General features: G+C 34.7%; 2 protein-coding genes across 7 annotated transcripts in view; one reads left to right on the top strand and one right to left on the bottom strand.

Annotated features, from left to right (window-relative positions):
* The first annotated feature begins 1,281 nt into the window (after positions 1-1,281).
* LOC128214696 (stimulated by retinoic acid gene 6 protein-like) lies at positions 1,282-22,988 on the top strand. 2 transcript variants are annotated; one of them, XM_052921315.1, is made up of 18 exons: positions 1,282-1,319; positions 3,114-3,275; positions 5,961-6,046; positions 6,823-6,950; positions 7,279-7,399; positions 8,515-8,578; positions 10,903-11,046; positions 11,351-11,442; positions 15,391-15,505; positions 16,295-16,370; positions 16,751-16,826; positions 17,195-17,276; positions 17,817-17,865; positions 18,209-18,326; positions 18,682-18,798; positions 19,387-19,550; positions 20,468-20,638; positions 21,167-22,988. In XM_052921315.1, the coding sequence occupies exons 2-18, from the start codon at positions 3,129-3,131 to the stop codon at positions 21,517-21,519; spliced, it is 2,103 nt and encodes a 700-aa protein (XP_052777275.1). In that variant the 5' UTR covers positions 1,282-1,319; positions 3,114-3,128; the 3' UTR covers positions 21,520-22,988. The 2 variants fall into 2 exon arrangements, with proteins under 2 accessions (XP_052777275.1, XP_052777274.1); XM_052921314.1 differs by lacking the exon at positions 1,282-1,319 and adding an exon at positions 1,329-1,581.
* Positions 22,989-24,083: 1,095 nt separating this feature from the next.
* LOC128214210 (regulator of G-protein signaling 22-like) overlaps positions 24,084-26,205 on the bottom strand; it is a 66,990-nt gene continuing 64,868 nt past the window's right edge. For all 5 annotated transcript variants that reach the window (XM_052920558.1, XM_052920556.1, XM_052920560.1 and 2 more), the window contains one exon: positions 24,084-26,053. In XM_052920558.1, the coding sequence (XP_052776518.1) occupies positions 25,923-26,053 (131 nt within the window). In that variant the 3' untranslated portion in view covers positions 24,084-25,922. The remainder of the gene's footprint in view (positions 26,054-26,205) is intronic.

The following is a 26,205-nucleotide window of genomic DNA, read 5'->3' as shown; positions in this document are numbered from 1 at the left end:
GGAATTATCAGTAAAACGGTTCCCAGTTTTCCACATTTTACAGGTTGTTTTGTTTTTCAAATTTAGATGTTATGGTTCAAGAAACATTTTTTTCAATGATTCAAGGTAAACACAACTGAATTAGTTCGTCCTTTAAGTTCAAGTTACAATCAAAGGTGTAAATAAAATTATTCCCACTAGCTTAACATATAAGACAGTCTTGCATACCAATAAATCAACTTGGGACAACACTTAAATGATACCTCGTGAAGAATCTTTCTTTTTAAGTACCTTGAAGAAACTTACATCATCGTTATCTAACCCTAAAGTAGGTTTTACAATGGCACGTACCTTTCATATCAAACCACAATTACATGAGTTTTAATATTTATTGATAAATTCGCTATTGAGGACATTGACAAATGAAACATATATCACTCCTGTTATTAAAGTTAAGTTATATTTATAATGTTCAATATATTTCAAGAGGCCTGTTCTTTCTGTCAATAAAGGAATATTTTGCACAACTAAAATGAGCCTTTAAGAAATACAAATGCGCGTGTAGTTACACCAGTGTACTTTTTTTCATGTTAGCTTCAAGTTTAAGCTTTGCATCTTCGAAAACAAAGACAAGCTAAAATATTAAACTGATAGAGTCACAAATATCTCGAACATTAGCGCAGTTTACCTTGAAAATTCAGGGCGTCCGACAAGCAATTCCAGCTTAACCAATCAAATTGACTACAACAGCAAGAATGAGACTCCAAAATATGGGGTCATGTTACTCAGATGTAATTTGGTATTAGATGTTAAAGCAGTCTTTGGATATTTCGTTCTTTTCTTTACTTAATCAACCGGATTCCAGACCAAAATGGAACGCGATTATAAATGTATACTCTACAGTAATTGAAAAGAAAATGGTATTTCGGAGGCCACGGGACGGAGTGTGGGTGGGGCGGGGATTGTGGGTCAACCGGCTCACACTTGGCTTTTTTTTGTAAAACCGCAAATGGCCGAAACACATCCCATTTAAATGGGAGAAGGCTGGTAGAGAAACCCTCTCTTACAAATGTATATTATGACAAATTTACCCTCAAATTACAATTAAATAAACAGTAACAACTATAATCAGATTGTAATAGTGTTTGATTTTATAGAGGAGTACATTGTTGAACGTTTGTCCCTTTCGGTAAGTCATAATTCTAATACAAACTCCGGTTACTTTCGTTACCTCTCGGATTCCCACGGTTTCTTTAAAAAAGAATTACGGGAAAATCCGAGTAGTCCGGATATTGACACACGTGCACTTACAGCTGGAAGCAAATGTTCAGTTATATAAGGTAAATCAATGTCTAATTTGTTGGTCGTGTGCTTGCTTGATAAACGCAAAGAAATCTCGACTCGGTCATATTTTGCTTTGTGTTTTATCATTACAAAGTTTCAAACAGCATAACAAATAAACTACGATTAAAGCAAGTATCATATTTAAACTTAAAATAGTCAGCAGTTTATTTCACGCGACTGCAGGCGTGTGTCGTTATCACTTTTAGAAAATGGAGTCACCTGATTTATAGAAGGAATTTTATTTTATCGTGAATAAAGGTAACCTTGTTTTAGTCTTTAATTCGGTTAGTTACTATTGTTAATAAATTGTTTTAACATAACATTACTCGAATTATGTTATATATAAAGAAGATATTTGAAGATGTTTTGAGGTATTTAAACTTAAAGCTGCACTCTTACAGATTGAACCTTTTGACAACTTTTTTTTTGTCTTGGGACGAGCCTATTTATGCGAAAATGCATGGAAACCAGTGATATAAGACTGCTGACAAAAAATCAGATCGCAGATTTTCATATCTAATTTCAAAAATTGATGTTTTATGCATTTTTCTTAAACCGTAAGTATCGCTTTAAGCCATAAAACATTATTTTTCGAATGGAAATATGAAAATCTGCGATCTGATGTTTTGTCAGCAATCTTATATCACTGGTTGGCTGGTATTTATGCAAAAAACTGGCTCTTTTCAAGACAAGAAAACAACAACAAAAACAATAAAAAACAAGGCAATTTCTGTGAGAGTGCAGTTTTAAATGATACATTGTAGTTATTTAAATGTATTTATTGTTCATTTGTTCACAGTGACATGGAAATAATTCATCATTTGAAATGAACGATTTAACCTTTTATGAGCTATGTTTGTAAAATGTGCATCTTGATTTGAATATATTTCATTAAACTATTTAACTTAATTTGAGCAGGTAAGTTAAACTATGAGTTAAGGCATGCAAAATTATATCTGTTACAATAAGATCACATTCCAAATCTCTGCGCTAAGATAATGTAAACTATTTTATGAGTTCGTATATATAACTCAATACCAAAGATAAGTCTATTTTAAGGAGTTTAGAAATGAGAAAGTAAACAATATAAATGCATTGGTGAATATGATATTAACAGGACGTATGAATGTGTGCATTTGGACGGATGGATGCTCATTTTACACAATCCGGGTAGAAAGCTTAAGCAAATCCATAAACATCTATTGTGTATATCACTTGACACTGCACGCAACGATCTGCGTGATATCATTTTAAGAAAATGAGAATATTTAGACAGTAATGATCGATTTTTAGGATATACCAGGATATCTCTGTACATTTTTCTACGTATGCCTTTGTATTTGCGATTTTCGATCGTGCTAGTAAGACCCAAAGCTGGAAACATTTTACTCAATAATGTTTAAATTAGCATTTTCTTATTTATTTTTAAGACAAAAAATTATCTGAAATGTATGCGCAGGCCCCCCAAATCTAAAACATTGACAATATTTGGATTTACTATAATTTATATTAAAATATCTTAGTGTCAGTATATTCATTTGTCACATAAGTTTATCTTATTCACTTAAAACTATGTTCATACTATACGTTATAGTGGCGGTTTAAGCGGGGGCATAAGGGCATGTGCCCCCCCCCCCCCCAGTTAGCCGGTTAATGAGTCCTCAAACATACTTTGAACCTTAAATTCGTATCTAAATATAAATAGGTTTTATAGGCTTTTTTATTAATTATGTCCACTGAGTAATTATTGAACTCGCTATTTAATTTTGTACGTATTTCATTTGGTGCAGGAGGGAGTCTTCGTCATGTCTTTGTTGAATAGCCCTAAATCTTTTCCGATGCAAACACCCGAAACGACAACACCTGTTGATAAAGAATATGAGCACTGTAAACAGGAAGTATTTGGAAACAACATTCTCAAGTCCTACTCACACTGGTTCCTCATACCGTCGGTAAGTGAGGTTGAAGTATTTAGTCGTTTATTTAGGTTTTATGACATTGGAGCTTATCATATAAAGTCATGTTAAGTCATACTGTCGATAAGTAACGTTGAAGCATACTGTTGGTTACGATGTTGAAGTAAACGAACGTATAGTGACGTTGAAACAGATGTTGAATCATACCATCGGTAAGTGACGTTGAAGCATACCATCGGTAAGTGACATTGAAGCATACCATCGGTAAGTGACGTTGAAGCATACCATCGGTAAGTAACAATGAAGCATACCATCGGTAGGTGACGTTGAAGCATACCATCGGTAAGTGACATTGAAGCATACCATCGGTGAGTGACGTTGAAGAATACCATCGGTAAGTGACGTTGAAGCATACCATCGGTAGGTGACGTTGAAGCATACCATCGGTAAGTGACGTTGCATCATATCATCTGAAAACGACGTTAAAGCATACAATCGGTAAGTGACGTTGAATCATACCATCTGTAAGTGACGTTGAAGTATACCATCGGTAAGTGACGTTGAAGCACACTATCGGTAAGTGACGTTGAAGCATACTATCGGTAAGTGAAATTAAAGGATACCCTCGGTAAGTGACGTTGAATCATACCATCTGTAATTGACGTTGAATCATACCATCGGTAAGTGACGTTGAAGCATACCATCGGTAAGTGTTATTGAAGCATACCATCTGTAAGTGACATTGAAGCATATCATATGTTAGTGACTTTAAAGCATAGCCTCGGTAAGTGACGTTGAATCATACCATCTGTAAGTGACTTTGAATCATACCATCGGTAAGTGGTATTGAAGCATACCATCTGTAAGTGACATTCAAGCATACCATCTGTAAGTGACATTGAATCATACAGTCTGTAAGTGACATTGACGCATACCGTCTGTAAGTGACAGTACCGTATACCGTCTATAAGTTACAGTGACGCATACCGTCTGTAAGTGACAGTGACGCATACCATCTGTAAATGACAGTGACGCATACCGTCTGTAAGTGACAGTGACGCATACCGTCTGTAAGTGACAGTGACGCATACCGTCTGTAAGTGACAGTGACGCATACCGTCTGTAAGTGACAGTGACGCATACCGTCTGTAAGTGACAGTGACGCATACCGTCTGTAAGTGACAGTGACGCATACCGCCTGTAAGTGACAGTGACGCATACCGTCTGTAAGTGACAGTGACGCATACCGCCTGTAAGTGACAGTGACGCATACCGTCTGTAAGTGACAGTGACGCATACCGTCTGTAAGTGACAGTGACGCATACCGTCTGTAAGTGACAGTGACGCATACCGTCTGTAAGTGACAGTGACGCATACCGTCTGTAAGTGACAGTGACGCATACCGCCTGTAAGTGACAGTGACGCATACCGTCTGTAAGTGACAGTGACGCATACCGTCTGTAAGTGACAGTGACGCATACCGTCTGTAAGTGACAGTGACACATACCGTCTGTAAGTGACAGTGACGTATACCGCCTGTAAGTGACAGTGACGCATACCGTCTGTAAGTGACAGTGACGCATACCGTCTGTAAGTGACAGTGACGCATACCGTCTGTAAGTGACAGTGACGCATACCGTCTGTAAGTGACAGTGACGCATACCGGCTGTAAGTGGCAATGACGCATACCGTTGGTAATTGACTTTAAAGCATACCGTCGGTAAGTGATTATGAAACATAGCACCGGTAGGTGATGTTGAAGCATTCCGTGTGTACGTGACTTTAAAGCATACCGTCTGTAAATGACTTTTAAACATACCATCTGTAAGTGATTATGAAGCATAGCTCCTGTAAGTGATGCTGAAGCAGACTGTTTGTAAGTGATATTGAAGCATACCCGCTGTAAGTTGCATTTACGATTACCGTCGTTTATTGATATAGCAGCAAACCGTCGATAAGTGATGTTGAAATATTTCTTTGCATTACTTGGTAATTGATAGGATTTCATAAAAGTATTCTGTACAAAGGGTCATGCAATGAAGCTAACTACCACTCCAAATTCAATGAAACTTTGTCTGAAACAAAGTTGAGGGTGTCACACGTCTTTTGAATCACCAGATTCCATGTCATTTGGGTGGTATTCCGGATCCTCATACCCAGCAAACATGAATAAATAATCCTGGGGCAAATTGTATATTTTTTGGTTATTGATCATGCAAACAATTTCATTGGTCATCAGTTATTATCGGTTAAATATTGACCAATCAATGACAAATTTGACAAATTTAACCAAAGCAAAGAATTAAACAGTTTTATACAATTGGCTGTAGACTTTCATTTACAAATAACGTCAATAAATCGTCTCGATTCTCGCTAGTTACAACTTGCATTGTAGGAAATTACCAGGAATGCCAATATATAAAGAACATATACGAAAGTCAAACGGTAGTGTGTCTTATACTTATTTGTAATCCGGATTCCAAAGCTTCAAACTATGACTGATTAAGAAATGATAAATTTTAAAGTAATTCCATACTTAGGTTCGAAGCTTACAAGGGGTCTCTTGTTATACGCACTTTTATTGAACGTCAGTACTGGTTTGTATCAAGAAAAAGGAATCCTGCTATCAGCTTTGTTACAATCAAGCTACAATTAACTAGTGAAATTAATAGGTAAAACTAATCAAAATTACTTCTGAGAAACACGACCTCATATTTTCAGGTGTTAATCTTGCTCTCGTTAGCATTTCTTGAAAAAAGACAATCAGTTAAGCTGGAATTTCTTGGTGGACGCCCTGGACTTCCAAGGTACGCTGCATTTAATTTCTGCAAAGTGCGTTGTGGTTTCATCATTTTTCCTCATTTTAGCTTATCTGTGTCTAATGTCAAGGTATTGTCTTAGCTTCTCGATTTCATTGGAAACAATGGTACATTAGGTTAATCCTTGATGGTAACATGAGATGAAGAGCACCTGTGTAACGAATAAAAGCACGCCTATGTATATGTATTCAATGCGCTAAAAATAGTTGAGTTAAAAATATTCCTTAAACGACTGAAAGAACAGACGAGCGGTGGCAGTCCTCAATAGTCATCGTACACAAATGTAGAAAAAAATTACAATTCGTGATCTAATGGTTTGACAGTAACCCAACCATTTCAAAGGCACATGCCACTGTATAAACTACTTCAGGTTAAGAGTGTAAGAAAAGATACTATAAGTTTTCATCAGGAACTTAAAAAAGAAAGATTCGCATCATTAAGAATCACATGTATTCTGTCGCAATTCGATTGGTCGGTATACATTGTAAGTACATGAGGGTACATGCAATACCATCTGATATGGTATGTTCATAACAACAACTTTTGCAATTACTTGAAATTAAAAGACAATGTCTTTTAACAGTTAATAGGAAACAGTTTGTATCATTAAGCATTTGATTTTCGGTTCACATTGAGGTAACAAGGTTAAGGTCCCTCTTTAAAAGGGTTCAAACAAATTGTCTTTTGAACTGAACTATCTAAATTTGAACTAAAAGGACAGCAGAAAATTGAAAAAAATCAATCCTCTGTATGTCTGTTTTTAGACCGTTCAGTTTTCTAGATGAGCCCAGAAACAAATGGGGCATAGTGTTTGCATTTGGATCAGCAACAACAATCCTTCTACAAGTTCTATCCAAGACATTCAGTGAGGAATTTCCAGTGTGGGCAAAAAGTAAGTCCACAGTTTTTGTCAAAAAAATAGAATCTTGTTCTCATTAGATAATGTCTTAATTCCCAGTCTTTCACATTTTGTGCCAGACTAAAATTGTACGGTATACAAAAAGAACAAATGTCTTTGCAAATTGATCGTAATCTAAATTTGTTTTCAAAATTGAAATGCAGACGATACATAAGTAACTGAGTGTTCCATATAAAGCCGAACTGTAACTGTCTTGTTTCTTAGCTAGCTTTCAAATCGTTGCTGTAGAGTATCCATCTGTGCCAGATGCACATGGCAATTTCTGTAGTCTGTAATATACATAACGATTCTTCATTTGCAGTTTTTTTGGTGTACATCCTTAGTATGGAGACGAGCCTTATCTGCTACCCATTATTTGCCTGTATGTCAACTCGTTACACACTGGTCGGTGCCATAACCGGATTTCTCTATTCATCGGGATGGTATGGCGATTTGCAATACAATAATAATGGGTTTAATATAAATAAGAATAAAAATATGCTACCAACTGCTTGCATGTATGGCATCGCGGGACTTGTTTTGAACTGGAGTTCTCTACTCAGTTGGATGTAAACAACTTAAACCTAAAACACAGCTGGACAAGTTTGGAGGTTAAAAAAGACTTTGTTAACTGTGGGAGTAGAATTTCGTAATCAATTAATATAATAAAATCATATTACTTGTGTAGTGTATAAATTGATACGACGGATGGTGTGTTTTTTGCTATCATACGCATAACAGACTTAAAGGGATCATGTTATCTGGCGTCGTTGTCGTCTGCATCGTAATCCGTGTCATTGTCTTGGGCGTCACGTTATATTGTCTACTTTCTAAAGTGAGCATTTTTCCCAATGTTTACAAACTTGGATGTAATGTCTATTGACATATATTTATGCTTGATTTTGATCAACAGCCAGATTGCAAAATAAACCTTAGAGTTAAAATTTCTGAATTGTTACAATTCGTTGACCAATTTGCATGGCCTTGAACGTTGAAACTGGGAATATTTTATCCAATTGTTAATGAACTTGGTAACAGTATTTGATGACTGGATTCAATGAACAGACAGATTAAACTATAAACTATGGAGGTATGACCATTAAATTGTCAAAAATTTACAAAATTGAATTTGACCGCTGTCTGCTTTTTACTCTTCCTTAGCATTTAAGATCTTTAATCCACAGAGTTACAATGTTTCATGACATTATATTATATCTCAAGTAGCCAGATAACACTATTTACTTTGGAGTATTTGTCCTTGGACTGTAAAAATTGACAAAAGTCCCTTTGACTGTCCTTTCAAGCATCTCAATACAATCAGGGCCATAGCTTGATAATATCACTTGATCAATGTTTTGTTCACGCAAACACTTAACAACTATTATTCAAATATGTTACTTTCAATCGTCCTTGTTTTTATTCAAAATATATGAGAAATATATGTAACGTTATATAATACTTTAGTTAGCCTTAATTATTCATAAATATTATACAACATAGCTGAATAATTTTAAAGAATAAGCATGATCTTATTGGTGTAATTATAACTTTCTTTTAGGTTATCTTTCCAGCTGTTTCGTCTTGTGGCTTTTGCTAGATGTTCTGCCAAGTTCGATGCGCCGGTAAATATTTTAATGAGTTCCCATAATGCTTATTTTCAGAGCTCGCTGTATTTCGTTTGTCAAATGTGCAATGCTTAGATATAGTAAAAAAACAACTCTGGGCGCTTTTATCATCCTCGGCACCCAGTTATGATACGCTCGGGAGCCGAGGATGGCTTTTTTGTGAGGTTGACTTAAGTGGCGTCCATCTAGGTTTCAATTGCAGCTCTTATGCAATAAATAAGATTAAGATGTGTTGCTGTAACTTGTTCAGAAAGGTTAAAGAAAATTAGATTTTGGGTCTTATTAGAGCTCGCATTCAACGTTACGTTTGTAATTTTCAGTTTAAACATGGAACAAAGCCTGAAAACTTTGTCTACTCTTTTTTTTCGCGGCACAACAATAGAACATTATAACATACTCAAAACCAATTCCCTGTATTCTAATGTTGTTCCTTATAAGTCAAAGTTTCTCATCACCACTTTGGGTCTTTTAGATTAGAAAAAAAAGTTTCATTGTAACTAAAATTGGGAATAACAATTTTGCCTTGATATGAACAAGATTGCTTTAAATAAACATAAACGAGAAAGGTAAAAGAATGTGATAAAGTATGTTTTCGAATAATACACCAACTCGTCCATACAAAAAAAGGTTAGAGTTCTTTTTTATTAAATAGAGTATACGTTTAAGCATTGACAATTTGGCTTGAATTGGTCCGAAAATGAACACTGCAAGTGTCCGATATAATTTGACATCAGGTATGTGAACTATTGGTTCTGATATATAGATTTTATGGGACTGCTTTAAAAGTGTGTGTATACCACGTGACAAACAACGTCATATATGCTACGTCGAAAGGCAATATTTTGCTTAAAATGAAGACTTAAAACAAAGATAACCTTTTTTTACCTCACCATTTTAAATGAAACAAAGGGCAGTCTATGCCGCTTAAAGAGCCCCGCCTTTGTTTTATTAACGGAGTTTGATAAGATGATTAGTTTCATCAGACACCTCCACAAACCTGTTTCAAAAATAATGTTTTAAGAAACTAAAATCCCAATCAAACTCTGGTTAAAGACCGAAGGCTCCGTAAGCGGCGTAGACTTCGCTATGATATTTAAAATGCATTCGGAGCTCCTCGGCCATTTTTTCAAAAACAACCTCGGATGTATATGGACAGTTTACATACTTAAAAGTGGTACGTTTAAGTCCGCTGCAAATAGATCGCGTAGTAATCTTTATTTAGTAGTTAAAATTGATGACTTAACTCTTGGGAATCGTAATTATTTTTGCAATAATACACTTCACTGGCAATCAATTTAAACTGAGAGCAATGAATACAACTCTTAAACACTACATTTAATTAATGCTTTTATTAAAAAAAATACGGACTACTTCAATAGACGTACCGGCATACATCCGAGGTTGTTTTTGAAAAAAATGGCCGAGGAGTTCCGAATGATTTAAAATGATGAAGAAATAGTGAAGTTGTCTTTGTTTAAAGTCTTCATTCAAAGCAAAGTGTTGCCCTCCGACGTAGCATTTATGAGGCAATTAACCAAGTGGTATACAAACACTGTTAAACTGGCCGGTTGAACGTCCCTGGCATTTTCATTGAACATCATTGTAGATGATAGACCCGCCAAATATAATCGTTTTTTTTATTATACATGCAGAATGAGACCACATCAGTTTCTTATAATCTTATCAAATTCTGCACACGTTCCGTTCGCAGGAATTACCATGCAAGAACATATTAACTATACTGATCAAATTTCTTGATAATTCTCCATATTCTTCCAAGAAGTACGCATCAATTAGATGCATTCATATATTTACAAACTGTCAATAAAACAATTTAAGTTAATGTGATAAAAATATATTGTTGTTTTTTAAATTTATATAACATTATCTCCAATAATTCGGACCTGGCGCGTAAAAATATTTCGCTGCCGACGATCCGCACTATAAATATATTCCAAAGCCAAATTGGATTTATCTTCATATAAATTCAATCATATGTACTTATTTGTATGTCGAATACGTTTATCTATATAATTGTATCTGATTGTTAATCATAAATCATATAATCTTTTTTAAGGACTCTGTGGGCTTAACAAAATATATTGTTGTTTTTTAAATTTATATAACATTATCTCCAATAATTCGGACCTGGCGCGTAAAAATATTTCGCTGCCGACGATCCGCACTATAAATATATTCCAAAGCCAAATTGGATTTATCTTCATATAAATTCAATCATATGTACTTATTTGTATGTCGAATACGTTTATCTATATAATTGTATCTGATTGTTAATCATAAATCATATAATCTTTTTTAAGGACTCTGTGGGCTTAACAGGACGCGCATCTATTGAGGGCGAACTTCCGATAGTTCTGTTCAGTCTTATAGTTGTCATCAAATTTGTCTGGAAGCTTGCCAAGTGTATAAAACAGAAGAAATATTCAAGGAGTCGATCTGAGGAGGTGCTTTTTCGCAAATTCATAATTAGGATAATGTTGCTTCCATATTTGTCCGAAATTTTTACATATTAATTTAAACAAGATTATTACTACACTACAATACCTGTTTAAAGAAAATAATGAATGAAACAAATCAGAGAATTGAAGTTAAAATGTTTTGAAATGAGTTCGCTTCAATTGATTCTTCCTTATTGATTAAGAAAAGTATAACTGCGCTATTACTTCGTCGTTTGACCCGATGCCCTCGTATGATTTTAAGATAAAAAATTTGTAATTAATATATAATATTATTGTAACATCTCTGCAGGCTGGAAAGAAATTGTGCAAAAAGACTGATCTACTGTATGTAAAGGCTCTGTTCAATCCAAGAAAGTATACAGAAACAGAAGAGGCTTTGAGGTTGGTACAAATTATAATTGGGTTCGCTTTGCTGTAGGGCAACACTTTATGGGGAGATGTCTTTGACTTACATTAAAGTTAGAGCAAAACACCAAATAAACAATAGGGCAGGATAGGCCATGAAAGTCATAAAATCAGCAAATAAGAGGAGGGTAAAATGGCCCATTATAAACCCAGTGAAAAGTGGGGCAAAATAAACCATTAAAAAGTGTTGGTAAGAAAAACAATGAACGTTTTGGCAAATTAATCCTTGCGAGTTCAAGATGGCCCATGATCGTTTGGGGGAAAATAACCCATAACAGGGAGGGCTTGATAACCTATTAAGATAGGGGGTGAATAACACATAACAGGGAAGGCTTGATAACCTATTTAGATAGGGGGAAATAACCAATAACAGGAAAGGCTTGATAACCTATTAAGATAGGGGGAAATAACCCATAACAGGAAAGGCTTGATAACCTATTAAAATAGGGGGGAAATAACCCATAACAGGGAAGGCTTGATAACCTATTAAGATAGGGGGGGGGGCGGGAAATAACCCATAACAGGGAAGGCTTGATAACCTATTAAGATAGGGGGGAAATAACCCATAACAGGAAAGGCTTGATACCCTATTAAAATAGGGGGGAAATAACCCATAACAGGGAAGGCTTGATAACCTATTAAAATAGGGGGGGGGGGGGAATAACCCATAACAGGGAAGGCTTGATAACCTATTAAAATAGGGGGGAAATAACCCATAACAGGGAAGGTTTGATAACCTATTAAAATAGAGGGGAAATAACCCATAACAGGGAAGGTTTGATAACCTATTAAAATAGGGGGGAAATAACCCATAACAGGGAAGGCTTGATAACCTATCAAAATAGAGGGGAAATAACCCATAACAGGGAAGGTTTGATAACCTATTAAGATAGGGGGGATATAACCCATAACAGGGAAGGCTTGATAACCTATTAAGATGGGGGGGGGGAAATAACCCATAACAGGGAAGGCTTGATAACCTATTAAAATAGAGGGGAAATAACACATAACAGGGAAGGCTTGATAACCTATTAAGATGGGGGGGGGGGAAATAACCCATAACAGGGAAGGCTTGATAACCTATTAAGATAGGGGGGAAATAACCCATAACAGGGAAGGCTTGATAACCTATTAAGATGGGGGGGGGGAAATAACCCATAACAGGGAAGGTTTGATAACCTATTAAAATAGGGGGGAAATAACCCATAACAGGGAAGGCTTGATAACCTATTAAAATAGGGGGGAAATAACCCATAACAGGGAAGGTTTGATAACCTATTAAGATAGGGGGGAAATAACCCATAACAGGGAAGGCTTGATAACCTATTAAGATGGGGGGGGGGGAAATAACCCATAACAGGGAAGGCTTGATAACCTATTAAGATGGGGGGGAAAAAACCCATAACAGGGAAGGCTTGATAACCTATTAAGATGGGGGGGGGGAAATAACCCATAACAGGGAAGGCTTGATAACCTATTAAAATAGGGGGGAAATAACCCATAACAGGGAAGGTTTGATAACCTATTAAAATAGAGGGGAAATAACCCATAACAGGGAAGGTTTGATAACCTATTAAGATAGGGGGGAAATAACCCATAACAGGGAAGGCTTGATAACCTATTAAGCTGGGGGGGGGGGAAATAACCCATAACAGGGAAGGCTTGATAACCTATTAAAATAGGGGGGAAATAACCCATAACAGGGAAGGCTTGATAACCTATTAAAATAGGGGGGAAATAACCCATAACAGGGAAGGCTTGATAACCTATTAAAATAGGGGGAAATAACCCATAACAGGGAAGGCTTGATAACCTATTAAGATAGGGGGGAAATAACCCATAACAGGGAAGGTTTGATAACCTATTAAAATAGAGGGGAAATAACCCATAACAGGGAAGGCTTGATAACCTATTAAAATAGGGGGAAATAACCCATAACAGGGAAGGCTTGATAACCTATTAAAATAGGGGGGAAATAACCCATAACAGGGAAGGTTTGATAACCTATTAAAATAGAGGGGAAATAACCCATAACAGGGAAGGTTTGATAACCTATTAAAATAGGGGGGAAATAACCCATAACAGGGAAGGCTTGATAACCTATTAAAATAGAGGGGAAATAACCCATAACAGGGAAGGTTTGATAACCTATTAAGATAGGGGGGAAATAACCCATAACAGGGAAGGCTTGATAACCTATTAAGATGGGGCGGGAAATAACCCATAACAGGGAAGGCTTGATAACCTATTAAAATAGAGGGGAAATAACCCATAACAGGGAAGGCTTGATAACCTATTAAGATGGGGGGGGGGAAATAACCCATAACAGGGAAGGCTTGATAACCTATTAAAATAGGGGGGAAATAACCCATAACAGGGAAGGCTTGATAACCTATTAAGATGGGGGGGAAATAACCCATAACAGGGAAGGTTTGATAACCTATTAAAATAGGGGGGAAATAACCCATAACAGGGAAGGCTTAATAACCTATTAAAATAGAGGGGAAATAACCCATAACAGGGAAGGTTTGATAACCTATTAAGATAGGGGGGAAATAACCCATAACAGGGAAGGCTTGATAACCTATTAAAATAGAGGGGAAATAACCCATAACAGGGAAGGTTTGATAACCTATTAAGATAGAGGGGAAATAACCCATAACAGGGAAGGCTTGATAACCTATTAAGATGGGGGGGGAAATAACCCATAACAGGGAAGGCTTGATAACCTATTAAGATGGGGGGGGGAAATAACCCATAACAGGGAAGGCTTGATAACCTATTAAAATAGAGGGGAAATAACCCATAACAGGGAAGGCTTGATAACCTATTAAAATAGGGGGGAAATAACCCATAACAGGGAAGGCTTGATTACCTATTAAAATTGGGGGAAATAACCCATAACAGGGAAGGCTTGATAACCTATTAAGATAGGGGGGAAAAACCCATAACAGGGAAGGCTTGATAACCTATTAAGATGGGGGGGGGGAAATAACCCATAACAGGGAAGGCTTGATAACCTATTAAGATGGGGGGGGGGGAAATAACCCATAACAGGGAAGGCTTGATAGCCTATTAAGATAGGGGGAAATAACCCATAACAGGGAAGGCTTGATAACCTATTAAGATGGGGGGGGGAAATAACCCATAACAGGGAAGGCTTGATAACCTATTAAAATAGGGGGGGGGGGAATAACCCATAACAGGGAAGGCTTGATAACCTATTAAGATAGGGGGAAAATAACTCGTAATTCAAACGCCTAGACATACACATTGCAAATTTTCTATTAACAAAAGTCTTTTGAGAGGTCATCAACTCAATAAACTTAAACATATTCGCTCTTTTAAAGTAAGGAATTGCAGTTTGCTTATCGATGCCTTCTACCGCTTTCGATGTTCAACATATGAGATGACATTTTAACCTACACAATTCATACCTATATTTTGGCCAAGAAAAAGCATGAAGGTTAGGTAAAACAACCCATTAAGGTTTATGTAAGATAATCCATGACATGAGTAACATACAACTACTAAAGTGAGGTCGATATTACAAAGAAAGTTGGCCAATAAAACCCTTTAAAGTTAGGGCAATTTAAACTATGATAAATGAAGGCAAGTGTTAAAGGTAAAATACCTATTGACCTATTGAATTGAGAAAACGATAAACGATGAAAGTGGGAGCAAAAGCAAAACAATAAGTTACAGCAAGATACCTCATGGATAAAAGTAGTATGGTCATTATAATAATGTTGGGGAATAATAACCCATAAACATCAGTTGGTAAGAATGACAACCCACGAAACTGTATGCAAGAATAATTGTATTTTAATCAGTATTCTTATAAATGAAAAAAAATAATTAAAAAACATTTTAATTATAAAGAATGTACATAATGCACATCAGTTATGATTTGTTGTTTTCTAGGACAATGCCGTGTTGGATTAGATGGTTTCGTAAACTTGTTAAACCGGTCCCAGGTTTCAAATTTACCATTACTATCCTCGTCACAACATTTGTCTCATGTATTTTTGTATACTGGGTAAGTTAAAAGAATCGAGAGCAGCATTTAAAATGTTCAAAATTAAAAGACATAATACCAAACTTCACTGTTTTTTTATGACAAGTGATCCATGTAAACCTTGCAAAAGCTTAGACAATGGCATTATACTTCTTTTTAATGGCCATAAAATCCTTTTATATTTTTCGTTTATCTTTAAGCATATATTTATACATATGAATAATGTGTATTGCTCTGCAATAAAATAACAGTGGAGACTAGCTGTAATACCAGTATGTAATCCATATGCAATGATGTGTACTAACTAAGTTTTGCTAAGAACGACCTGCAATTATTTTGGAATTAAAATCTGTATCTGCTAAATGCACTTTTTTTACTGAACTTAAGTTTGACCATTGATGGACACAAATGTTCGTTTATCAAAAACATTGAGTATCAGTTAAGCTGACGTCGAAAGCGATGTCAAGATCAGTCTTTTTAGATCATTTATGGAAAATACACGTTTTTATTTTTCTAAAGACAAAATCATAAATACTATTAAAAATAAAGGTTACCCATATCTTACATGCGTCAAACTTGAGTTGAGATTATTGGTATTATCCAGTCATAAATACACATGGCATAGACTATGATTGTTTAGAATTGCTGTATCATGTGTCTTTATAAAATCAACACATTCGTCTTGTATAATTATTTATCCAAAAAGTGAGTGCATTGCAACGAACTATGTCAAAAGTAGATTTAGGTGGTCTTTAGCACTCTTTGAGTAGGACATACTCAATAAATAATGTTAAATCGCATTTGTTTCAGACGACATTAAACCTTGCAGCTTTATTTGATCAATTTATACGCAAACCTCTCCCACAATTCAACGGGCTGCTAACAGGTCAGTATATTATTGAACTGTGGTTTAGATATACAGAAATCGGCGAGAAATATGTCAACATAGTGTTCTGTATTGAATATAAAATGGCTGCATCAATGACATTGGTTCAGAAATTCACAGATACTTTGAACATAAACTCTTTATAACTTTATATGGTATGTACGCACTGTGCTGTTTGTTGAGTTTTGTGCTGTTGTTCCATGTTTCTTGTTTGTGATTTTTGTGTTTTTGTGTTCTATGTTGTTGGCGTCTACCCTATGCCATTAAACAGGGTTTATGTTTAAACTTTTGGCTTCTGAGCTTGCATACGTAGTGTCGTTAAATTATCAGGATTTTTTTTCGTAGAAATGTATGATCTTTTTTAATTGATTTCATTTCAGCGGCAAACGTGATTGCCTGCCTGATCACTGTACTCTGTGGACTAAGAAATGTCTACCTTGTTCTCATGAATTACAGGTATTTTGTTACATTCAATATTAGAATTATTGTTTATTGCGAATATTTTTTTAAATAACTTGAAACACAAATTGCACTGACTTTGTTTTATAATTGAAAATTTCGCTAAAAGAATATCTAAAGAACAGATTTACAGTATATATAAATAGTTTTAAAGATTTATTTCAGTAATATTTAGATAGTTTAAGGTTATTTCATTGTAGAGAGTTTTAATTTCGCGAGGCGTTTTTTCCGCAAACATCATTTAACTGAAATTTCATTAGGTTATAACTTTGTCACCTGATGAGTTCGTAAGAGTATATGAATAAAAACCGCAATTTTTAATCAATCTACAAGTAAGCAATGTGTCATATTTCATATGTTCACAGGCGAGATATGCTGTGCCTGTACAAGGGTGACAGGAGTTTCATTCCCGCTGTATTGAGGAATTGCCCACCAAACATTTACATGGTTTGTGTCCCTTTTTATTAAGCCGGTCAGGGTATCTCTCATGATGGAAATATGTGACAAAACCTATAATAAATATAAAAACTAATACTGTACTTAGTCTACTGTTTTGCAGCGTTTTTCGTGCACGTTGTGTGGTCCTTTAAGGCTTGCTTTGTGTTTTTACCTCTTTAAGGCTTCCAACATGGTTTGTGCCTTCTGATTTTCCCAACATGATGTGTACCTCTGTAATGCTTTAATTTCATGTGCTTAAATGCTGCGTGCATCATGTTCCTAGCATTATTGTCTCTTAAATGTTTAAAAAAAATGATCAGTATCTTAAAAAGTCTTTCAAAATATGTTAATGGAAATAATGCAGGAAACAGGCTAGTAAATAATAAAGATATTAATATAATCCTAATACATCGTTTATAATGTTGCTGTCCTTATAAATATACAGTTTTAATTATAACGATTTCCTGCTCATGCATTTAAGCTCACTACCATGAACTGGTCTTTTCATGCAATATCATTATGATGCAACATTTTTATTATGTTTTCCAGGCCCAGGGAATGAGATTTATTGGTAACTCAATCGTTGGATCATTTTGGGGTATGTGAATATGAATTGTTATGCTAAATCCTGTATTATTTGTTGTTAAATGGCTAGAATACAAATTTGCAAATGGTCAAAATTACCAAGTTGTTAATGGGCAAAAATATCAAGTTTTTTAACAAGCAAAATTAACAAGTAGTTAAAGGGCGAAATCACCAATTTCTTAATGGGCAAAATCAAGTGTAAGAGATTGTTCGATTATCAACCAAATTAAATTGAAATACCGGTTACTTTAGTCAAAGTCTTGCTTGTTCATACATAAGACAAAAAAATAAAATGCGAAAACATAATGCTTAAATTAATGTTACGCCCCAAGCAGTTGTTCCATGGTTGATTTCAGGATCAATATTTGTGTATGTTGTGGTCTGCGTACCAGTTGCCTTGATGTTTCTTACGTTTAGAGTCTTGGACGACAGCGACAAACTCCATCTACTGTGGCCCCGATTCGAGTGGCTGATGTAAGCCTTCTTTTGTTTGCTTTGAGAATAAAGTCAAAGAAATCCTCCTTTTTATTGTATATGCATGCAACCTTTAGATATTTAAAAAATGCTTACATATTGGTTGTGTAAGGATCACCAGGGATCTGTAGGCCCATAGCAACACATGTGTTTTAAAAACATTCAATAATTTTCGAGGGGTTACGATTGTTTGCAGTGTTGCCAAACTGTTATGTATTTTCTCTCTTTGTCAAGCATTTGTTTTTATTGTTTATGGCGCATTATTGTACTGTTTAGATATTTTCAGTCAATTAGTCCGCAAAAAATGAAACTTTATAGATTTAATATAAAATGTGATACCAACCTCATGTTTCAGCTATCCGGTCTGTACAGTTCTAATCTTCAAAGCACAGAGTATTCTAGTGGCAAAGTTTTTCATGCAGCCAAAACTTGAGGAAAGCCATAAATACAAACCATTGGCCGTTAATAACAGGTGGGAGATTTGAAGTTACGTCAGATCATTTTTTCCAGATTATCATTCCTGCCCCGCTGTTTGGAAAAAAATGGTTGTCAATTGAGAATCGAACCATAATATTTCACTATGAGCCATTTCATCAAGTATCTTAGGATCTAATTTGAAGGGACTAGATGTCTACACTGCTGAAAAATCTCCAACTTACGAAATTGTACCTAGAATGCTTCATGAAACTGACCCCTGGCCAGTAGCTAGGTCCCTAGTATTTGATAGTCAGGTGGGGTAGTTTTTCTTCACTCTTAAAATGGGGGAAATGGCCCACTTATACATTTCCTTTACCTAGGATTTGTTTCACGAAGGCTTATTTCCAGCCCTGATTATATGCAACAAATGATACTCAGTTTTGTTGCTTGAAAATTTATGCAATACTGAAATTTAAATCTTTAATATTAGAATTGTGATCGTTTTTGTTTCGTTTGTTATTTCACTGGACCGTTTGCAAAATTGTTGATTATATGAGGAATTGCAGGTAAATACTATCTTATTAAATTATAATTACGGAAGTACATGTACTATAACAATCACCACGTTCTTGTACCATTTCAGAACGGTGTACGATGTCTTCAGTTTCTTCATGCTGTTTCTTAATGCAAGCATCGGTCTTGTTCAGTACGTGAAGCGAATCTTGTTCAGTGCTGTTCTCGGCGTTTTTCTGATTCCTCGAATGGATCGAAGCCTTTACATGCGGGGGTATGAGACAATGGATAAATGTAAGAAATTTCCTAAAATAATTCGATGGTTAACATTGGTTTTAGATCAGGCTTGAATATATAGTTGTTAATACATTCGAGGACAGCAAACATAATCAATATATATGGCAATGGCGGGGTGGTGGTGATTTGATAAAAAACTGTAAATATCTTTGTGATTAAAAAAGTTTCATTGTATTTAAATAAACTGTATGAAATGAAAACTACTTGACATACGTTGTAACTCTGTATTTACATGTATGCAAGTTATGCAAGTTTGTATAAATTCTGGATACAATTTGTTAGCTTTGACAACAATACATTTGCGTCACATCCTGGATCATGAGGCCCAAAGTAGGATACCTTCGTCTTTAAAAGGAAAGTTCACTCTTACACTCAAAGTGAATTGAGTTGAACCAGTATGTCCAAATTTCATCTATTGGCCAAAACTTGTGAAGCGAAATATTTTAGTCATTAAAACAATCAAGCCTTTGCATCTTCTGCTCTTGCTTAAACATGGCATTGTTTGCTATCACTGTTTGAACTTGAAACTCCGTTAAACATTGCGTACGATGAAAGTTATTAAAATTAATATTTGGCATGGTATTATTTGACACATCTTTCTGTCATGTGATATAACACATGCTAAAATTATTCCGATACTTTATTGAATTCAATCCGTTGTTTCTTAACTTGTCGATTTTTTTGGTTATTGTGATAGACTGGGTATCGGCGCCGTTTTAAAAAAAAATAAGCCATAACTCTGAAACTTGGTAGAAATGTTACCTAAGACTATACCGCATCCACAGTAAGACATTTAACTCTGGCTTAAATCATTATTGAGTTATGCCACTTGTTCCACTATAAAGAACAAATGAGCATTGACGTTCGCTCCGCGACCCTTTTGTTTGATACATTTGCTAAATAAATACTTCCAGGTTACACAAACTACATCGGTATGATCCTAGTCGATGTTGCCCACAATCACCCAGTGATGCGGGTATTCTGTCATGTAATCAGTGACGCCATGGAAACGACACGCAACAGGGCCACGCCCACCACAGAAAACCCTCTGTATGCAGACGTCCGGCCAGAACACAACGACAAAAGTATTGTATTTTTACATATGAATTAACAGTTTCGTACTTGAATTGCATTACTTAAAACGGTAAAATCAGTGTAGTACATTCCATTTTGCATTTTTTAATTGACGGATGCTCAACTTGTCGATACGTCTGTGAATCAGTCTGTTCCCCTTTCATGTCAATTGTTTAACTCCTTAATTTATGCATTTTATAACAACTTAAACAAATGTTAACCACATCGGGACAATGTACAGCGTGCATGTTTTGGTCACAGATCTTCAAGGCCACACTTAGAAAGGAAGTCTGTAAGAAAACGTTACAGCAAATACAAGTAATATTTCGTGAAGAGTTTATGACAGGCTATAAAAAACGCGCCTCACATCCATTGAAATTGTATTCGTTACTGACGAGTCCAGCCAAGTCGAAACACGTCTTAACACTAGGCCATGCAATAGCTAAATGGTTTTTAATCTTTAGCAACATATTGTTAAGCTTTTTAAGGCTTCTTGTTCAAACTCTTTGTTTTGATGATCATTTCAATACGCATTTCAGAACTGAGCATTGCTAAGAGAAGATGGCTTCTAGCTTTTACCCTCGTCAGAAATCCAGAGTTAAAGCAGTGGCGAGTTCACGGCAAGCCTAAAATCAAGATAGATAACTCAGTGTATGTCGATGTGAGCGATATCTTTGTTGAAGATGCAGAAAACGGTTCTGGAATCAGTGACAATATGGTCATGGACACTTGGGGTTGTGTTTGTAGATGTTGTAAGAATTATAAATTAACAATCCCACCAAATATTGCCACTAACATTATGGCAGGTATTGTATTCTTTGCCATAGTGGTAATCTTTTTTGCATTTCCGTTGGTATTCGATATCATTAGCTCTTCAACCCCGGCACTGTAAGAGCAGTCATGAAAATCTAGGGATATTTGTGTTGTGAATCATTATATTGACCTGTACGAGTTTGTGGAATTTTCTTATTACATGAAAGTATAACTTTGTATGAATAATTTGTGAACAAATTAGAATCTGATCCTATTTGACAATAATGATAGTTATAGGTTTCAATTAATTATTAAAAATCATGTCACAATTGTTTCCTGCCAATATATTTGTGTTCTCATACTCTCATGCTGTTAAAGGGTTGGTTACCTAATTTTTTCCTTTATTTTCAGAATGTTTGCATTTAAACCCTGTACAGTTAAACTGTGTTCGTCTTTATCCAATATGTTTGAGCATAATCATTTATAATATATAACAAGATCTGAACAAGCTATGCATGTATGATTTATGTGTTCCATACCTATGTAGGTGTGAAATTATATTATATTTAGACAAAAAAATGATATCAATTTCATTTTTTCTGTTTTTCAAAGAAAACATGTCAAGTTATTGAGATATCCTTGTTGCGCAAAACGTTTACGTTTTTCATGAAACTTTGTACATACATGTATATATGTAACCAGTGTTACTAACTTGTTATATGTAAGAAGGCAATTCACTTTGGCGTCAGTAATAAAATGATGATATTTACCTTTATAGGTAACAGTATTTTATTCACATACACTACAGTTTCTTTGGCGTTTACCCAGAGCTATTAAACCGGGTTTATGTTTAAACTTTTTGCTACTGAGCTTGTTTCTGTAGCTTTTAGCACAAATATTCTATTGGGTAACTAAATACATGCTCAGCATAACATACTGAAGGACATTGGGTACATAGGATATTGTGCAAATCGAATATTTTTATATCATGAATGACTTCGACATACTGAAATAAGGACATAATATATAAATTATTATAACTAATAACTACTAACTAGTGTAATAACTGTTTATGTGACATCACAAATAAGTAGCTTTAAATTATGTGTGCTATACAGTGAAGTTTTATGTATTTAGTAATGTAAGAGACATCAAATTTGTATTTACGATAGAAAAAGAATAAAGTGGACATTCAAAACAAAATTTGTTAAACTCATTTACAAAAAATGATAGCGTGTTTAGAGAAACTTGGTTATAGAATTGTACGCATTTATAAACTCGTACAACTTTCATAACAAACCGTTTAAACCTTTAAAATGTCTTTTTTGCGCTGATAATAATGTTATATATAATTGTTTGTCTTGTTGTATTTTTTGGCATTTTAATTGTTTTCACTAAATACTTGTATCTTTCATCTTATATACACATGCTATTTTTTTGCTGTTATACTAATTTACTAAATTCCATAGCACTGGCCTCAATTATTGTATTTTTTGTGTTCGGTATTGACTATTTGTATTCGCATTTTCTAACTCCATAAAAATAACGATCACTGTTAACGTTTTTCAATGTTGGCTTCTTGTCTCATATATAAACCTTTTTCACATATTTCTTTGTTGTTTTCCTTAAAAGGAAATTTAATTTTGAAGGTCTCTTCCAGTCAATCATATTGTACATGATATACTACAATTACTCACCATGGCAATATTATTATTAATTATATGCAAGTTTATTTCTTTCAAACTTAACAGAAATGTACAGCAACATAGGAAGGCGTGCCGTACATGGCATTTTTCGAGTTCCTGAGACAGCTCATACAGTCGAACTCTGTTATCTTGATGTTATGGTAATGCTGAACTATTTTAGATGTTGTGGTTTAAGTAATAATCATTTTGTATTCCAGTTATATCGAATGTTCATTATCTGGAAGTGTTTTCCAAGGTCCTAACGACTGCGAGGTAGCGAGTTTTCACTGTATTACCAACTCTCTAATCTCAATTTGCTTAAGGAATTCTGTGTAAACGTAAATGAACTTTGAAAGCCTGGTGACCCAATATATAGTTTTTGTATAATTTGAAAGCGTTTCATGAGTAGAACCAAGAATATGTTAAAATTATACTGGTACCTAAAAAGTTTATTTGAAAACGTGACTTTTTGGCCTCAAGACAGGCCATTTCTCATCTGATTTCAGTCGAAATAACCAATGGCTCAATGCAGTGACAAGCTTTATTGTACATTGAATACCTTAAACCTGTTACAGGCGAATACTTTAAACCTGTTATGGGCAAATACCATAAACCTGTTATGGGCAAATACCTTAAACCAGTAACAGGCGAATACCTTAAACCTGTTATGGGCAAATACCATAAACCTGTTATGGGCAAATACCTTAAACCTGTTATGAGCGAATACCATAAAACTGTTATGGGCAAATACTTTAAACCAGTAATGGGCAAATACCATAAACCTGTTATGGGCAAATACCATAAACCTGTCATGAGCGAATACCTTAAACCTGTTATTGGCAAATACCTTAAACCTGTAATGGGCAAATACCTTAAGCCTGTTACGGGCAAATACCTTAAACCTGTTACGGGCAAATACCATAAACCTGTTATGAGCGAATACCTTAAACCAGTAACGGGCGAATACCTTAAACCTGTTACAAATAGATGGATGAAAAAAAAAACAGCTGACAAAATGTATGAAATATACAAATTTAATCTTTAAAACAAGTCCACTAGTATCAAATTACAACCAACGATTCAAATAAAAGAACTTGTATAACAATTATTTTATGTTTTCGGTAAGGTATATTGTCCCAAAGATTTAGGCCGGAATGACTTTACAACAATACAAGATGGGTCCATTATAATATACAAGATTCAAATAGATACAAATTATGGTTCCAAAAAGTGGTTTCACATCGAAGAAAGAGGTAAGTATGTATATTTCATCCATTGCTTAAAGAAAGGGCATTCATGCTAGCTTAATTAGGGCATTCACGACATGCTTGCTAAAATGACTTTCTTGCTGGCCAAAATGCATTAAAGTGTAAAACATAATTTAATGAAATAAGAAGGCTGGTAAGCTCATTTGGCAACCAATGGGCGATTTAACAAAAATAAAGAGAATATCACAGTCGTTTGGCAGAGTTCATCATGGGTAACAAGTACAGAACTGGCTTATCAAGAAGGTTGAAACATTAACTAATAGGTGTATTTTGAAACAAATATTAATAATCTGGGCAAAGAGTATTAAGAAAAAATAGAGACCTTGTTTTTTAACAGATAAACACCAAAATCTGCTATGATCTAGAATGTCTGTAAATACTATTCAGTCAGCCTCACTAGTCAATTAAAACAAATAAAATTTGTCTAAAATAGCAAATAATATTTTTATCAAAATAGATATTATCAATACTTTGATATATAAGATTGAAAAAAACATAATGGAACAAAATCTATATTGATAAGATCATTTGGAAAAGGCTTTATCCAATATACACAGGCATTATGCTTTTGATAATAATAGTTGAAATCCTTTTTTTAATCAATGGGACGACAGTATTTTTAAAATTATTCAACATTTATTTTTTCGTATTGATAGGGGTTAATTTACTTAATTTTGAAGCATATGATCAGTGTCTATTTCAAAAGCGTTTATAATATTCTATAAGACCAATTCTGTTCTAAACCCAATGAATATTTAACAAATATATAAACAATGTTATGTAAAATACAAACACATGTACAACAATAAAAATTTATCTTATTTAAAGTAATACAATATTAAAAGCTAGAAAGAATACATAATCAAACTTAAACTACATGAATAAATAAATTAATTTTCATTATGTAAAATAAGTAACAATATTCATAACAAATCAAAAACTCATTTAAAGCAATCATACAACTACACGTTCATTTTAAAAAAATCATTACAAATTTTTTAACAAATGCAGAGTCACATTCTAAATACAAAAACTACATTCATAAAAGCAATTATTAGAATTATGAAAAATAATGATGAAAAATAGACATAAGCATGAACGTTTCATAATCCTTATGTACGGTGCCCTTCAAAGACACAATGCCAAATTGGACGAATGGCATAAGAAGACAATAAATCTATTTTGACAATTAATTAATAAATAACAGTTGGTTGAACTAGAGCTCTCCTGTAAAGCTCAGATTTTGAGTAAGCCCAGCAAATGTTTTACTTAGCACAGGTGGAGTTCTAATTTTGACCACTGCCATTCCTAGTCATGTTGATAGACCCTCCTTTAATTGGATTATGACAAACATTTTTTTTTTATATTGGATCTTAGTCAACATGCCTTTGTTTTTCAACAGTTAGCATTTGACTAGTAAACCTTTGTATCAGGTGGTTCAATGACATCCATTGTATAACAAAATAACTACAATAAATGACACATCAAGTCTTCGTTGAAACTTATGGTTCAAGTAATGCAAACAATGTCAAAGTAGCAGTATATGCTGCATGATAACTATATACTATTATGCACTAATTGATCAGTCATTAAGTATTTGTGGGAGAAGATTTTGGCTCCTGGAACGTGATCCGTTGTGAGTGAATGCTGTCAGCGCGGGACTGGCGGGACATGCGTCTGGTGACGTCCAGGGACGATAAGTTACTGCTCCTTCTGCGTCCTAAGATTAGAAAATTAGATTAGAATTTAGTCAAAAGACATGTTATATGTATCTTAAAATTTATGGTGAAATAACTAATACTTGTACTTGCTAAATAGGAAATCAAAGTAAACTGGCACTATAAATCAAATCATCGCATAAACTCAACTTAA

The sequence above is a fragment of the Mya arenaria genome, chromosome 13 (assembly GCF_026914265.1).
Source record: "Mya arenaria isolate MELC-2E11 chromosome 13, ASM2691426v1".
Lineage (NCBI taxonomy): Eukaryota > Metazoa > Mollusca > Bivalvia > Myida > Myidae > Mya > Mya arenaria.
The sequence above is the reverse complement of the archived record's forward strand: the minus strand, read 5'-3'. Positions and strand labels throughout refer to the sequence as shown.

What these genes read in the sequence shown, in the direction of transcription:
- LOC128214696 (XM_052921315.1), top strand. Translation starts at nt 3,129, where the DNA reads ATGTCTTTGTTGAATAGCCCTAAATCTTTTCCGATGCAAACACCCGAA. An exon ending in TTTCTCTATTCATCGGGATG is followed by an intron (nt 7,400 to 8,514) that starts GTATGGCGATTT and finishes ACTTTCTTTTAG; the next exon opens with GTTATCTTTCCAGCTGTTTC. An exon ending in AATCGTTGGATCATTTTGGG is followed by an intron (nt 17,866 to 18,208) that starts GTATGTGAATAT and finishes GGTTGATTTCAG; the next exon opens with GATCAATATTTGTGTATGTT.